The following is a 16,810-nucleotide window of genomic DNA, read 5'->3' on the forward strand; positions in this document are numbered from 1 at the left end:
AATGAGTTTGGTTTTTCATTTTGGTTTTATATATATATATATATATATATAGTTTTTAAAGTGTATTGTGTATTGCTAATAAATTACTTACAAATATTTAAATGTCAGTATATAAAATGGATATCATCAAATTTAATGGCAACAACATAGGGTAAATTTTGGCAATAGATAGACAAAAGATATAATGACTTTAATATTTAAAGAGCTCTTACAAATCAATTTAAAAAACCTGTAACTCCTCATTTTTCATATTAGCATAGGATAGATACCCAATTTCAAGAAAAGGTTAATATATGAAAAATATTCAATCTCACGAATCATCAAAGAAACAAAAATTTAAATATTCTATTGCCATTTTTAATCTATCAAATTGCTATGAATTTCTAATAACAGTATAATGGTTGTAGAGGTATAGTGGCATACCTCATAGATCTTTTTTATAGATTAGTTTGGCAGTATATATCCAAAACCAAAAAGAGAATTCCTTGTCAAGTAGTAAATCTCAAAGAAGGTTTCAAAGATTCATACAAAGATATTTATTATAATGTGATTTATAGTTTGTAAAAATGTTAGCCTAAATAAATATCCAAAAGTAGGAGAAAGGTTAAACAACCTAGAGGGCATTCATGATATAAAAAAGTTTTACAACCTTAAAAATGGTGCTTTTAATAAATTTTTGATGACAGGAATATGCTCCTATAGTGTTATTCAATGAAAACAGCATAAAGCTACACATGAATCTAGTTTTTTGTCTCTGTATATAACTGGAAAAAATTGAAGACTGTATACAAAGTTAATTTTATTTATTTTTTTTGCTTTCCCTTATTTTCTAGTTTATTAAAATAAGCAATATTTTTTAATCAAAATCAGTGAATGGTATGAAAAAATATATATCCATATAAGAAAAGATAATGAATGGTATTTGAAAAAATATTACACAAGTGTAAAGTCTTATTGTCACATTTATGTGTATATATTTATGCTATAAGAAGTCTTGTCAAACTTGATTCTCATTCCTTTTCTAACATAAAAAAAAACCCAAACCCATTGCTGTCAAGTCAATTCCGACTCATGGTGACCCCGAAGGACAGAGTAGAACTGTCCCATAGGGTTTCCAAGAAGCTTCTGGCAGATTCGAACAGCCAATCTTTTGGTTAGCAGCCAAGCTCTCAAACCACTGAACTACCAGGGCTGCTTTTAACATAAAAAGGAATTTTACTATTATTTATGTTGAAGAGACTTACAGCAAAAGATTTATGTAAACCAGAGGAGTAATTTATTTATATAGTAAAACCCATGTAAGGTGGAAACCTATCAGAAAAGGAAAACTCAATTATTTTCCACTAAAACGTGCGATAGAAAAGTGGTAAGACTAGACCCTGTCAAAGGCGGCAAACTTGTGAGACCCAGAAGAACAAGGCAGTCCGTTCGAGTTCCAACTCTCATAGATTTCGTTGTACTCGAAGGGGACACTTTCATTATTTTCCAATAATGAAAGTCCTAAAGACCTCTCACAGAACCTTGGTGCCATGATTCCTTAAGAATGACATTAATAGTTACGAAGTATCTAAATAGACATCCTCAGGAGAGAAAAAGAGTTGTGTTTTATTCAGCCAAAGATAAACCCTAGACACTTTTTCCTGCTTATGTACAGACTATGCTAGGTATTGTATTGTTTGCCTTACATAATGCTATTTAATTACTGTCAAATACGTATCCACTGTTCTTTCTCTAAACTCCATTAAAACCATTCTTGCAGCAATATGCAGCTTTCAGCTTATTTTAGGCTACATTTTAGTCCTCTAGTTTGTTTTCAGGAGAAACATGAAAAACTTGTTAGCTTCACCTCTGCTACATTTATAAGTCATTTCTTGGGACAAAACACGTCTTAGAATCATCATATGTTGATGAATCAATGTTCATCATATGTTGACTGTATTAACTTCCATTTCAGAATCTGTAGACATTTTCTTAGTTTGCCCATAAATTCTGGGGGTTATTTTCTTATCTAAAGCCTCATTTATTCATTCAATATACTTTATTGAGTGTCTATTGGGGGCCAGTAACAAGAGATACTAAGTGCATAGAACATAATCCCTTCCCTTCTTGCTTATTTTGTTGAATTTTTGTTTTTTGTCTTCTCTAAGTTAGAATAAATAAATGGAAGCTTCATTTGGAGCAGAGAAAACTGCCTGCTCAATTGCAGACTTCAAAAAGAAATAAAAATACACTGAGAATAACTATCATATTTAATAAGCAGTATTTGGGGAATTTTTTTTTAATTTAGTGAAAGAGGTTAGAGATATAATTAGTACAATTTGGGACATGTTGAATTTAAGGTAGTTTCTTTTCATATACATGTGTGGTCATTCAGTAGGCAATGGATTAATAGCTTTAGATCTCAAGAGAGTAATGTGATCCAGAGGTAAAGATGAAGTCCCTGGGTGGTGCACACTGTTAATGCACTTGGCTGTTAACTAAAAGTTTGGAGGTTCAAGTCTACCCGAAGCATCTCGGAAGAAAGGCCTGGTGATCTACTTCTGAAAAATTAGTCTTTGAAAAACCTATGGGACATGGTTGTACTCTGACATACATAGATACGGTCACCAGGAGTCAGAGTCAACTCAGTAGCAACTGGTTTAGTGTATAGATGGTAATTGGAATTATGGGACAGGCTTTCATCTCAGCCTGTCGTGTTTGGAAGAAGGAAATGAGCATCTCTCTGCAAGTGTAAGATGTAGATTTACCAGTATTCCTAGTAATTGAAGACAAATTTTGTAGTGGATATATGCCTAAAATGTATCTGCCTGAAGTTTTTAAAATTCTAGCATAATAAAAAGACTTGCCCCAAGAGAAGCATTCCTTCCGATTCATAGTCTTTTATTATTCTTTGTTCAGAAATCTTTGTTTTATCAATTCAAAGAAGACTAATTGCCTTTTTAGATGATTCTGCATCTCATAGTATGATCTAGTCAGTAGTCTTAACTTCTATGATCAGTTTAGGTGAATATTTAAAATTAATGAAATAATTTAATACCACTATCAGAATACTCATTATAGTTTGTTTGTTTAACTTTTTCTTTCCTCACTAGATTATGAGATATTCATATTAATCTTCGTATTTGTAGAATTTAAGCCCTAGCATGTAAAATATGTTCAATAAATAGTGAATGAATGAATTGTTAGGAGAAAAAAGAAAGGAGTTTGACAACCCTGTAAAAGGGTTACCACAAGCAAAATAGAACCTAAGAGCATAGGAGTGAGGTAAGAGAGGTATTTTAGAAAGTATCTCACTTCTTTCTGAAAAACTACAGATACTTAAGTACTTTTCTTAGCTGATGGGGGAAAATGTTACCTTCAGATTTCATTATCTTTCAAAAAGTTATAACTTTCATCATTATTTGCACATGTTGGTGGTTGCCGTCGAGTCTATTCCAACTCAGCAACCCCATATGATCCCATCTTTGTATTTAAACTTTCTAGTATTTTAGTGTTTGTATTTTGAAACTGATCATGCTCTATAGAATCCTACTTTGTAATTTTGGATTATAAACCTTTTGCCATCAAGTTGGTTCCAACTCATAGCAACCCTATAGGACCGAGTAGAACTGCCCCATAGGGTTGCCAAGGAGTAGCTGCTGGATGCAAACTGCCGACATTTGGTTAGCAGTGGAGCTCTTAACCACTGTGTCACAGATAATATTATTTAAGTAATAAGGTATCTCAGGTATTAAAATATTGTTTTAAGTTGTTGAAAATTGCTACAATAGCTATTAAAGAGAAAAAGCCATTGGTCAGTTGATCTATGTCTGTCAACATATACGTGCATGTGCACATACACACGTATTTCTTTTTAAAACTACAAATTTGCTTTTGTATTAATAGTGTCAATAATTATTACATTTAGGCATATTATAGTAAGTCAGGAAGCAGTTAAGTTTACTTTTTTTGTCATTTCAGAAATTAGAAAATCCTGATGAACTGGCAGAACTTATAAATATGAATCTTGCACAACTTTGCTCACTTCTAATGGCTTTATGGGGACAGTTTCTGGAAGTTATAACACTACATGAAGAACTAAGACTATTATTAGCACAAGAACACCATACTTTGAGGGTAAGTTAAAGATAACTATGTTGGAACATTTTAATGGGTAAATTGGAAGTGAGACATTTATCATTGAGCTAATGTTTGATTTCTAAAGTTAGTGATAGAATAATATAGTTGAGCCCATGACTTGTGCCTGTCAAAACCCCCACTAGAAAGAAAAGCCACTTAAACATAAATAAAATAGGAAAAGACATAATTCAGAATAGCTCCAAGAACAGGAGTTATAGTCAGTCCTAATTAGGGACAGGAATCAGGAACTAGTAAGCCATCTCAGACTACTATAGCCTCTCTCTCCTCCCTTTTCTCCCCTCCCCTCTTCTCTCTTCCCTTCATAAAGAAATGTGTATTACGAACTTGGCAGGATTGGGGGAGTAGTCGAGACATAAATGTTTGCTATAGGTGTAGTATGCACATTATGCAGAAAATTTTATACAGTTCTCTTATATAACATCTCAAGAGGTTTGAGCTGTTAAACATCTGACTCATCTTGTATACTATGCATGCCCAGTAATTTTTCTGACCCACTTGGAGTTTCATAAAAACATCAAGTTTATGTTCTTTTTTCCTTTGTTTTCTTAACTGTGAAATATGGGATATAATCAAAATCAGAAAAAGTGCACAAAACATGTACATTTTAACAAAAATTAAAAGCAAACACCATCTTAACCATCATCCAGCTCAAGAAATAGGACATTGCCAGCAATACCACAGAAGTCCTCTCTGTATCTTTTTTAATTACTGTCCCCTCCCTGGCAGTTAGAAATAATTGCCATCCTGATTTTTGTGATAATGTGTTTCTTACGTTTCTTTTGTATAAAAAGAAAAAAAACCAAACCCATTGCCATCGAGTCAGTTCTGACTCATAGCGACCCTATAGGTCAGAGTAGAACTGCCCCATAGGGTTTCCAAGGAGCACCTGGTAGATTCGAACTGCTTATCTTTTGGTTAGCAGCCATAGCTCTTAACCACTATGCCACCAGGGTTTCCCTACCTAGGTATGCACACTAAATAATAGGGGTCGTGTCAGCGTTTTTGAAGTCTATATAAATGAAACCATACCATGCATATTCTTTTACATCTCGTTTCTTTCACTTAAAGTTTTGTTTGTAAGATTAATCCATGTTTTTACCAGTAGCTATAGATTGTTTATTTTCATTGCTATGATGTGTTCCATGTGAATATACCCACGCTTTTGTTGATGGACATTTGGATTGCTTCTAAATTGTAGCTATGACAAACCAAGCTACTATGAACATTTTTGTACATGTTTCCTTATATAACAGTTTATTCTCTGAAATATTTGCCTATATTGGATCATAGGATATGCATAACTTCAGTTTTAGCTTAAACCATACTGGTTTCCAAAGTGCTACCAATTTACACTTCTACTAGTAGTGTATGAGAGTTCTTGGTGATCCACATACTCCTCAACCCGCTTGGTATTTTCTCAGACTTTTTAATTTTTGTCAATCTGATGGGTGTGAAGTTACATATTATAGTGGTTTTAATTTCCATTTCTCCAGTGATTAATGTAGGTGGGCATTCATTTTTATGGTTATTGGCTACGTAGATTTCTTCTTGCCTGTTCAAGTATTTTACCCATATTTCTGTAGGGTTACCTGTCTTTTTCTTCTTGACTTATAATAATTTTCTATATATTCTATGTACTGGTCATTTTTCTGTTACATAGTTTATAAATATCTTCTCTCATTGCATGGTTTGTTTTCTCACTGTCTTTATGCTGTTTTTCGATGAACTGGAGCTTTTAGTTTTAGTATAGAAGGAACAGAAAGACCAGACATGGACGTATCCATATCTGGCTATAATATATACACATCTTTCTCCTGCAGAGCACCTGGTGTGTTCGAACCACTGACCTTTTGGTTAGCAACTGAGGGCTTATCCACTGTGCCACCAGGTCTCCTTAGTAAGCACTATTGTTGTTAGGTGCTGTTGAGTCAGTTCCAACTCATAGCGACCCTGTGTATAACAGAAGGAGACACTGCACAGTCCTGCGCCATCCTCACAATCATTACTATGTTTGAGCCCACTGTTGCAGCCACCGTGTGAGTCCATCTCATTGAGGGTCTTCCACTTTTTTGCTGACCGTCCACTTTATCAAGCATGATGTCCTTCCAAGACTGGTTCCTTCTGATAACATGTCCAAAGTACATGAGACAAAGTCTTGCCATTCTCACCTCAAAGAAACTTGCTGGCTGTACTTCTTCCAAGACAGATTTGTTCATTCTTCTGGCAAGTCCATGGTGTATTCAACATTCTTCACAAGCACCATAATTCAAAGGCATCAATTCTTCTTCTGTCTTCCTTATTCATTGTCCAGCTTTCGCATGTGTTTGAGGCAATTGAAAACGCCATGAATTTGGTGAGACGCACCTTAGTCCTTAAAGTAACATTTTGCTTTTTAACACTTTAAAGCGGTCTTTTGCAGCAGATTTGCCCAATGAAATGCATCCTTTGATTTGTTGACTGCTGCTTCCATGGGTGTTGATTGTGGATCCAAGTAAAATGAAATCCTTGACAACTTCAGTATTTTCTCTATCATCATGTTGCTTATTGGTCCAGTTGTGAGGATTTTTGTTTTCTTTATGTTGAGGTGCAATCCATACTGGAGGCTGTAGTCCTTGTTCTTCATCAGTAAGTGCTTCAAGTCCTCTTTGCTTTCAGCTAGCAAGGTTGCGTCCTCTGCATATCGCAAGTTGTTAATGAGTCTTCCTTCAATCCTGATATCTCGTTGTTCTTCATGTAGTCATGCTTCTCAGATTATTTGCTCAACATACAGGTAGAATAAGTATGTGAAAGGATACAACCCTGATGCACACTTTTTCTAACTTTAAACCACGCAGTATCCCCTTGTACTGTTCAAATGACTCCCTCTTGATCTATGTACAGGTTCCTCATATTATCAATAATTTGTTATGATCCACACAGCCGAATGCCTTTGCGTAGTCAATAAAACACAGGTGAACATCTCTCTGGTATTCTCTGCTTTCAGCCAAGATCCATCTGATGTCAAAATGATATCCATCATTCCTTATCCTCTTCTGAACCTGGTTTGAATTTCGGGCCGTTCCCTGTCAATGTACTGCTGCAACCGTTTTTGAATTAGTAACACTAAAAAAAAAAAAAAAACACTAGAGAAGTGTTATTAGCTATTATTATAGTGTGAGACAGCTACACCAGGTTTCTTTTGTCTAGTATTTGACTTTTAATTAATGTTTAGATGACTCTTGTAAATAACATGTTGGTGAATTTTTTAGATTTGGATTTTTTTTTTTTACCATTGTTTTGGATTTGTTTAGAAGTTATATACTTTGTTTCTCTTCTTCTAGTAGTTATCTTTGTGGTCATAACGTCTCAGGAATGAATTTTTTTCCTTCTTGCTCTAAAATAGGTTTCTTAACAATCCCACGGGAATAAGGTGGAAATTACCTCTGCATTACGTTTACTCTCTGGTGTAACCTTTGCGAATCCCAGATTAACATGGCAGACATCTTCTGTTAGACTTTCTACCTTGGGCAGGCCCTGAACATTGATTTTTTTCTTAATTATCTAGTGCTGCTATAACAGAAATACCACAAGTATTTAACAAGGAAATTTTTTTTTCTTTCTTCGCAATTCAGGAGGCTAAATTCAGGGCACCAGCTCTAGGGGAAGCCTTTCTCTCTGTGTTGGTTTTGAGAGAAGGTCCTTGTTCCTTGGCTCCTTGGTGATCTTCATGTGGTGTAGCCATCTGTCTTCCCCCATGTCTACTTGCTCGTCCTTTTCTGCTCTTCTTATATGTCAAAGGTGATTGGCTTGAAGCACATCCTATACTGATTTGATCTTTTAACATAACAAAGAAAATCCATTCCCAAATGGGATTATAACCACAGGTGTAGGGGTTAGGATTTACAGCACACATTCTGGGGGGACACAATTCAATCCTTAACACCTTGTATCCCAATAGCACACCAAGGAAGCGTCGAAATTGAAGTTCAAGTGTCCCAGGATAGGCATATGCCCTCAGGGCAAAAGCTACAGTGCTAAATTGTCTCCCCGTATTTCTCCTCCCCTTAGATTTTTTTTTTTTTTTTTAGATTTTGGTCTGGTAATTCCTCACCAATTCTGAGCTCTTAAAAAGGCTTTAAAACACACACAGGTTTTTAACCAGTATTTTAGTTGTTTTCAGCAGATTAGTTTGTCCTAATAGCTTTGCCAGCCTTTTTGTCAGAAACAGGTCCAGCATAAATTTCTTAAACCTTTTGCCTTTGTATGTACAATTTCTTTAACCTAGATTGCCCTTGCTCTCCCATCCTGTCATGTAGTAAATTCTGTTCTTCCTTCGAGACTCAGTTCAGGCCAATGCTCCAGATCCCTCAGCAAAGCCCAGCACTTCCCTTCCTTCTGCTCATGGGGCAGCATGTTGCAGCATTTATTCACTGTTGGGCAACTGTGCTCCGTTATCTGTCTCCACTGGAGAGTGAGCTTTTGCAAAGTTAATAATTTCACCTTATTTATTTTGCCAGAGCCTAACCAACTGCCTGGCTCATTGTAGGTACCGAGTAAATTCTAATTTAGATCATTTAAGAGCCCTCAATAAATGACTACTAATTAGAGCCCTGTAGTATTCACTGTGAAGGTCCTGTTTACTACTACATACAATATCTTCACAGGAACCCACAGGAAAAATTTATCTCAGGTTTGTCTCATACTAACATATATCAGTGCATTTATCTCTCAGTTGTATTTATCCCCATGGCCTTCCAAAGGCCCAAACAAAAGAGATTCTATAATGGACAAAATAGTACAATGACAATATTCGTCTCACTGATGGTCTGGCTTAATCCTAGCATAATGATTTAGAATAGAATAGATGCATATTTCTTAGGTAATTCTTCATTAACAATATTTGTCAAAACCAAGATTTTAACCGATGATGATTTGTGGTAATAGTCTCAGAAATGCAGCTAGTTTTCATGGCACAGTGGAGGCTTGTTGATAAGCCTTAAAGGATCTTACTAACATTCTTTTTTGAAAATTTAGAACTCTAACCAGGAGTTGAAAGCAAACCTACCTCCACAGATAGGTGAGCTGAATATATACCGAAATTGATGGCAACATTTCCTTGAAAAGTAATCTAAAATAGGCAACCAAAGGCCCAAATTGCTATGCTATGTAACAGTGGTCAGCAAACTTTTTCTGTAAAGGATCAAATAGTAAATATTCTAGGTTTTGTAGGCTATAGGTCTCTGTCATAACTTTTCAACTTTGCCACTGTAGCTTGAAAGCAGCCATAGACAATACTAAACAAACGAATGTGGCTGTGTTCCAGTAAAGCTATATTTACAAAAAGAAGTCGTGGGCTAGATTTGGCCCACAGGCCTTAGTTTAACAACCCTACCTATATTAAAAAGCTAAGATGAGAGATGATACTTCCTGTAAGATTCATCGCAAAATAAAAGACCGCTTGAAGGGTACTTTCAGCATCTAGTAGAAGGCAAGTCTGGCAGCAAGGAATAGCTTTGCCTGGGGAAGGTATCCTTCAGGGTTTTTCATTTTATTTTGTTTTTAATTCTGTTTTTAGTAAAGAAGAATATTGTTCCATTAAAGTGCTCTGTTGATACCTAGTCCCACCCAGATGGAAGTTCTGGAAAGCGAATGATAGCAAGGATGAGAGGCAACTTTGTAGCATGATATTCTGTGGGGATAGGGCTGCCCTAGGAAGAATAGGAACAAGAAAGGAAATTAGAATAGTCAGGAAGCAACTGGTACAGTCTGAACTTTGAGGAGAAGGGGCAAAGAAAGGCCAAGACAAGAAATAAGATAAACTCTGAAATTTTACCTGGAACTTCCCTTTTCTTACCTTATTCCAGGTTGAGATAGGGCTCTTTTAACTCCTTAAGTACTTGATCGGTAAATAAGACACAATGAGCAAGTGGCTTAAAGTTGGTTAAGAAGGGAGAAGCCCTTCCTTGCAGTGTATCACAAAAACTATGGAAATGGAGGCATATTATGTCCTCTGGCTCCCATTCATGCAATTCAACAAGAACTTTGCTCATAAAATATTTTGATATTCGGAGAATACAGTGCTAAGTCTACAATAACCAAAGTAGTCCAAGGCTCATATAGTGTACGGAGACAAACTTAGCCATAATAGAGCCTGTAGGCTATCTGATAATGTATTCAGAAGCAGCACAATTGAACTAAGTTACAGAAGTGACCTGTGATTTGAAATCTGTCCTTATTGGAATGAAAAATAATAGTGAAGCAAAAAGTTGAGCTAAAAAAGAGAAAATGGAAAGCTGTACTTGGACGCTTTAATGAATTAGTTAAATATTTGTACAACCATATTATTTGATATCAAGATTTAGAAAGGGCAGGTTTTCAGAATCTTGGCAAATTAAGTCATCTAAAATTGTTGCTCTTTAGTCACATAGTTACATTTACTTTAGAGCATATAGAGACTGATGTATGGTAATGCTTCCCAATACACCATACTGGGACAAAAGATACTTATGATTAAGTGAAAGATGACTTTGTTATCTCAAGTTGTGAAATGGAATTATAAAATAACATAACTTGTAAAAAGCAAAAATATTTGAAGTTAGAATAAATTTTGTATGTTAAGAGCTATAAAAAATCTGGGATTTTACCCTACTTATAGGCTAATAAGTTAGCCTATCATAGATTCACAGATGCTGACAGGAGACATGAGACTCCTGGGTCAAAAGGAGATGACTTTATTACTCACTACAGTAGCAGTGGCTAGAGTATTATCATTTGTGCTGATTCCTCAAGCCCCAATTTCTACAGTCCAGCATAAAGAAGGCCAGGTTATACCAGCACACCCAGTGAATTGCATTCCAGAAGAAAATCCCTGTACTCAGGGAGCCCAAATCTTATATAATGGATGGTAAGCATGACTGCTCTTTGCTCCAAAGGGAACCTTATCTTCCAAAGCTGTAAGCAAACCTACCTTTAATCTAAAGGGAAACATATCTCTATCTTCCCAAGGTGTTCCCAATAAAAACATCCTTGAAAAGATAGTCTGGAACAAAGGCAGTCAGTGCTTTTGCTCACAAAACTTAGAGAAGCGCAAGAGAACCATGTCTCCCAACGTTATGTCTGATAGAGAACTCACTTTCATTGCAGTGTATTCCCACAACAATCTTACTGATCTTTGTGGTAGCGCTTCCCAATTTTTACCATAGGCAGAGGTCAGCTGACTATGGCCCAAAGGCCAAATCTGCATCCTGTTTTTGTATGACCTGTGAGCTAAGAATGGTTTTTACATTTTTAAAAAGTTGTTAAAAAAATGAAAACAAGAATATTCAAGAGAAACTATGTATGGCCCGTAGACCTATAATATTTACTTTCTGGCCCTTTATACAAAAAATTTGCAGGCCTCTGCCTTAGGACATACAGGTTATAGAGACCTGAATTCAAATATTCTGAGGACAGTTGATGTTCAACCATGCCCTCATATAACTAGAAAATGTTATCATCTTGGACCTTTACATGTTTTTTGGGGTTGCTACTTAATGGATGGATTTTTTTTTCCTCCCAAGTGTTTTCTGATTGGTTCTGGTATATGTTTATATCTTCAGTGAAATTTTAGAAATATACATCTAATTAAAGATCACAGATCTTTTCAGTTACTGTATAGATTATTCTCTGCCATTGATATTCCTTCAGTTAGACTAGGGTCAAACATGAAAAAAGTATTTAACAGATGAGATTTCAAGTAGGACTTTCAACAACAAGAATAGTGATAAAGCTATTGAACTTGCTACATGCCAAACACAGTTCTAATTGCTTAACAAATATTTTCTCATCAAATCCTGTATACTACTGTAAAATACCATTTTTTATACCAATTTTGCAAGAGAGAAACTGAGATTCAGAGAGATTATGCCAAGGTTATACAACTGGAAAACGTAGAACTGTGATCTCAGCCTGACTCAAAGGCTCTTGGTATGAACGACCATGCCTTGCTATATTATAATGCCTCCCATTATAACACAGTCCCATTAATGTTGATTGTGGTTTGTGCCTAGAATTATAATCCCAGTACTAAGGACATCAGTATATTTAGTTTGCAGACTTTGAGAGTCACACTTAGTGCTTCATGCTAATAGTGTGGACTTTTACCCTGCCTTGAGCAAACTCTTGGTAGGGCTGGTAGATTCAGACACAATAACATTTGATCTGACATTCTTTCAGATTTATTAGCCATTAGTTTATATAAATCTTTAGGCCTGTCATGCCAAATGTTACAAATAATGACACTCAGGCCAAATACATAGGGTTGCCAGATAAAATATAAAACGTCCAGTCAACTTAGGCTGGGTTCTCTAGAGAAGCAAAACCAGTAAAGAGAGAGTTTTGTATCAAGGAATGGCTCGCGCAGTTGTAGAGGCTGGAACATCTCAAGTCCCTGGGTCAGGCTGGAGACTTCTGATTCATGTAGCCACAGGGGCTGGTGAATCAAAGGTTGGCAGGTCAGACAGCAGGGCTTTTGCTCACAGGTTGCAAAGACTAATGAATTCCAAGATTGCCAGGTAAGACCACAGATAAACCGCTAGCTCAAGTGCCAAGAACCAGAGGTCAGACAAACAGGAGCCAGCTGCAGGATCCAAAGTGAGCAAAAGCCCACAAGCCTTGCCAGAAAGAAACTCCCTTTTAACTGATTGGCTACTCACAGCAGATCCCATCATGGAAGTGATCAGATTATATCAGATCTCAGCATGGAAGTGATCACACTGTCATACGACTGCCAAACCACTGAGAATCATGGCCCAGCCAAGTTGACACACACCCTTAATGATCACACCAGTTAAACTTGAATTTCAGGTAAACAGCAAATAAATTTTTTTAGTATAAGTATGTCCCATGAAAAATTTGGGAATAATTATACTAGAAATAAATTCATATTTTAATATCATCTTTGGTGGGATTGCTAAATTTAGCAAATAAAAATATAGAATGTCCAGTTAAATTTTAATTTCAGATAAACAGTGAATTTTTTTTTAGTGTATGTACCATGCTACCCTACCAGATAGCATACTGAAACATCGAAGAAATTTCCCCATCTCTTCACTCATTATGATCAGCTTCTCCTTTTAGCCCTTGAACGATTTATAATCATTGCTTAAAAATACTTGCCTGCTCAAATCCTCAAATTTATATGAAAGGGCAAGTGACTCAAATAGGTAAAGTAACCTTGAAGAGGAAGAATAAAGTAGGAGAAATAACACTTCTTGATTTCAAAACATGCTATATAACCCACTGCCATCAAATGGATTCCGACTCATAGTGACCCCATTGGGTTTCCAAGGCTGTAAATCTCTGTGGAAGCAGACTTCTACACCTTTCTCCTGTGAAGCTGCTGGTGACTTTGAACTGCCAGCCTTTTGGTTAGCAGCCAATCACTTTAACCACTGCACCACCAGGGCTCCTTATAGCCACAATAATTAAAAGAACCTGATATTGGTATAAAAACAGACATATAGACCAATGGAATTGAATTGAGAGTCCAGAAATCTGTACATTCATGGTCAACAGATTTTTTTACAAGGTTCCTAAGTCTATTCAAACCCATTGCCGTGGATTCAATTCCAACTCATAGCAACCCTATAGGACAGAGTAGAACTACCCCATAGGATTTCCAAGGAGCAGCTGATGGATTTGAACTGCTGACCACTGGGACCCCAGTGGGAAAGAAAGTGTCTCTTAAATGGTGCTGGGAAAATTGGATTTCTAGATGCAGAAGAATGAAACAAGATCCGCCTCACACCATACACAAAAAACAATTAAAAATGAATTAAGGACCTACAGGTGAAAACTAAAACTACAAATTTCTTAGAAGAAAATGTAGGGACAAGGCTGTGAGACCTGGTTTTTAATGATGCATTATCATTAAAATATGACAACAAAAGCACAAGTAGCAAAAGACAAAATAGATAAATGGGACCTCAAAAATTAAATACTTTTGTTCATCAAAGACTTTATCAACAAATTGAAGAGGCATCCTACAGATGGGAAGAAAATTTTCCAGAACCATATATCCAATAAGGGTCTAATATCTAAAATACGTATGAAGTGTCTACAACTTGACAGCAAAAAGACAACCCAATCAAAAACTGGGCAAAGGACTTGAATAGACATTTCACCGAAGAGGATATTCAGATGGCCAACAAGCACATGAAAAGAACGTCAACATCGTTAACCACTCCCCAAAAGCTCACTGCCTTGGAGTCAGTTCCGACTTTACGGAATCAGACTGCCACATTTCTCCTGAGGAGCGACTTCTAGGTTCAAACCACCTACCTTTTGGTTAGCAGCCAAGTGCTTTAACTGTTACACCACCAGGACTCCTATCATCAACCATTAAACCAAAAAAATACATAAATAAACCCATTGCCGTTGACTAGATTCCAATTCAGTGACCCTATAGGACAGAGTAGAACTGCCCCATAGGGTTTCCAAGGAACAGCTGGTGGATTCCAACTGCCAACCTTTTGGTTAGCAACCGAGCTCTTAACTACTGCACCACCAGGGCTCCATATACACAAAACCACTTTATTATTGTATTTTAATTTTTTATTGTGATTTAGGTGAAAGTTTACAGAGCAAATAAGTTTCCCGTTTGATAGTTTGTACATAAAATGTTCCATGACATTGGTTGTGTTGCCCACACTGTGTCAGCCCTCTCCCCATTTCTGCCCTGGATTCCCTGTTTCCTTTCCTCTGGCTTTTCCAACCCTTCCTGCATTCTCATCTTTGCTTTGGGGTAAATGTTGTTCTTTTGATCTTGTATAATTGATTGTTTTAAGGAACACATTCCTCTCAGGTGTTGTTGTTTATTTTATGGGCCTGTCTGTTGTTTGGCTGAAAGGTGGCCTCTGGTAACAAAATTACTTTAAATGAAAACTTCATAGTGAGATTCATGGCTCCCTGCAATTTAGCGCTTTCATAATGTTATGAATTTCAATTAATACGCTCAGCTTTAATACACTGATGCTGCATGCTATTAAAAATATTGGTTCCTTCTTTAAAAATTATATTAATTTTTGTCTTTTTTATAGGGATGTTCTTTTTTTTAAAGGGATTCCTTTTGTTAACCATGAAGTTCTCATTTCTCATAACTGTCTATGCATACTTACCTCTGTAATTCTTGTTTTTCCTTTGTCTAATTTTCTATTTTAATGTGCTGTGGTTTGAGAAACCAAATAACTTAGACCAGTTAGAATTGTACCTAAAATTAAGCATAAGTCAGCTTTATGTGAAAAGACCTTTAAGGTATTCTGGTATGAGTGAAATGCATGGATTTAAAGAACATTTGTTCAATAAATGTTTGTGAGGTGCCTGCTATTTTGCAAGGTACCATGGGTAATATGAGCTATTAGATATAGACACTGCACTCAACGTCAGAATGTAACTGGGAAAATGGGCTCATATAAAAAAGTATTACAGTTCTATATTAGCAATAACATAAACAACATGTTAGGTTGAACACAGATTAAGGAGCAACTGACTCTGTCAAGTATTAAAAGCCAGCCCATTTTGAATGCTGAGGAGTTTCACCCCAGCAGCTCTTTCCTAAATTTTCTATAGTTGATGTTGCATAATAAGTGAATTTTTTAAAAATTAGGGCATGTACAGAAAATAAATATACCAAATTACTAATATATATTCATCATACCCTAAGTTTCAATTTGTAAATTCAACCTTCTTTCTGTGTATCTTTGCCTTAAAATTAAGCTGTGCTGCCATCAGGTGGCGGTCATGTATCAGTTATCGTCACATGGTACAGTTAATAAGCTTATTTATTATACATTGCCACAGCATGATAATCATGGTGGGAGAGAAATATAAAAAGAGGACCTTATATGGGTGCATAGAAGAACAAAGAGACTTTCTGGTAATGGAGTATTAATGCAGAAGGGAAAAGATAAAGTGATTTGCAGCACAAGATTTAGAGTTTCTCATACCTATTTGAATCTCAGTTTTACCACTTACTAGCTATGGTTTCTTGGCCAAGTAATTAACGTCTTTGTGCCTCAGTTTCTTCACATATTAAATGAGGTTAATATCTTCTTGATAGGGTTTTTATATGGTTTTAGGAGACCGTGGGTGGCACAGATGGTTAAGCACTTGACTGCTAACCAAAAGGTTTGCAATTTGAACTTACTCAGAGGCACCTTGGAAGAAAAGCCTGGTGATCAGCTTCTGAAAGGTCACAACCTCGAAAACTCTATGGAACAGTTCTGCTCTGCATACATGGGGTCACCATGAGTCAGAATTGACTAGGTGGCAACTGGTTTGGGTTTTGTTTTTGTTTGTTTGTTTAAATGAAAGAACGGCAGGTAAGACACTGTCAAGAAATGATAATTTTTATTGTAGGAATTGGCGGTTTGAACCTACCCAGTGGCTCCAGTGGGAGAAAGACCTGGTGATTTGCTTTTGTTAAGATGATAGCCAAGAAAAAAACCCTAGGGCAGTTCTGTTCTGTCACATGGGCCTCTATGAGTCAAAAACAACATGATAACACGTAACGAGAGGGGTGAGAAAGGGAGATTAATTCTCACAGGGAGGTTATGGAAAGGACACTGGAGGGGATTTCTTTCCCTACCACCATCCTTGCCTGATTGGTTATTAAAATTTGCCATGTTATTAATAACTTTACCCTTTTGGAATT

General features: G+C 36.3%; 1 protein-coding gene across 9 annotated transcripts in view; it reads left to right on the forward strand.

Moving 5' to 3' along the window:
• The window catches only part of FAM135A (family with sequence similarity 135 member A), a 131,637-nt gene that overhangs the window by 83,315 nt on the left and 31,512 nt on the right, over nt 1-16,810 (forward strand). For 8 of the 9 annotated variants that reach the window (XM_003404403.4, XM_064287842.1, XM_023544544.2 and 5 more), the window contains one exon: nt 3,961-4,116. The exons of the other annotated variant lie outside the window; for it this stretch is intronic. In XM_003404403.4, coding sequence (XP_003404451.2) covers nt 3,961-4,116 — 156 coding nt within the window. The remainder of the gene's footprint in view (nt 1-3,960; nt 4,117-16,810) is intronic. 9 annotated transcript variants of the gene reach the window in all.

The sequence above is a fragment of the Loxodonta africana genome, chromosome 1 (genome assembly GCF_030014295.1).
Source record: "Loxodonta africana isolate mLoxAfr1 chromosome 1, mLoxAfr1.hap2, whole genome shotgun sequence".
In the NCBI taxonomy this organism is placed as follows: Eukaryota; Metazoa; Chordata; class Mammalia; order Proboscidea; family Elephantidae; genus Loxodonta; species Loxodonta africana.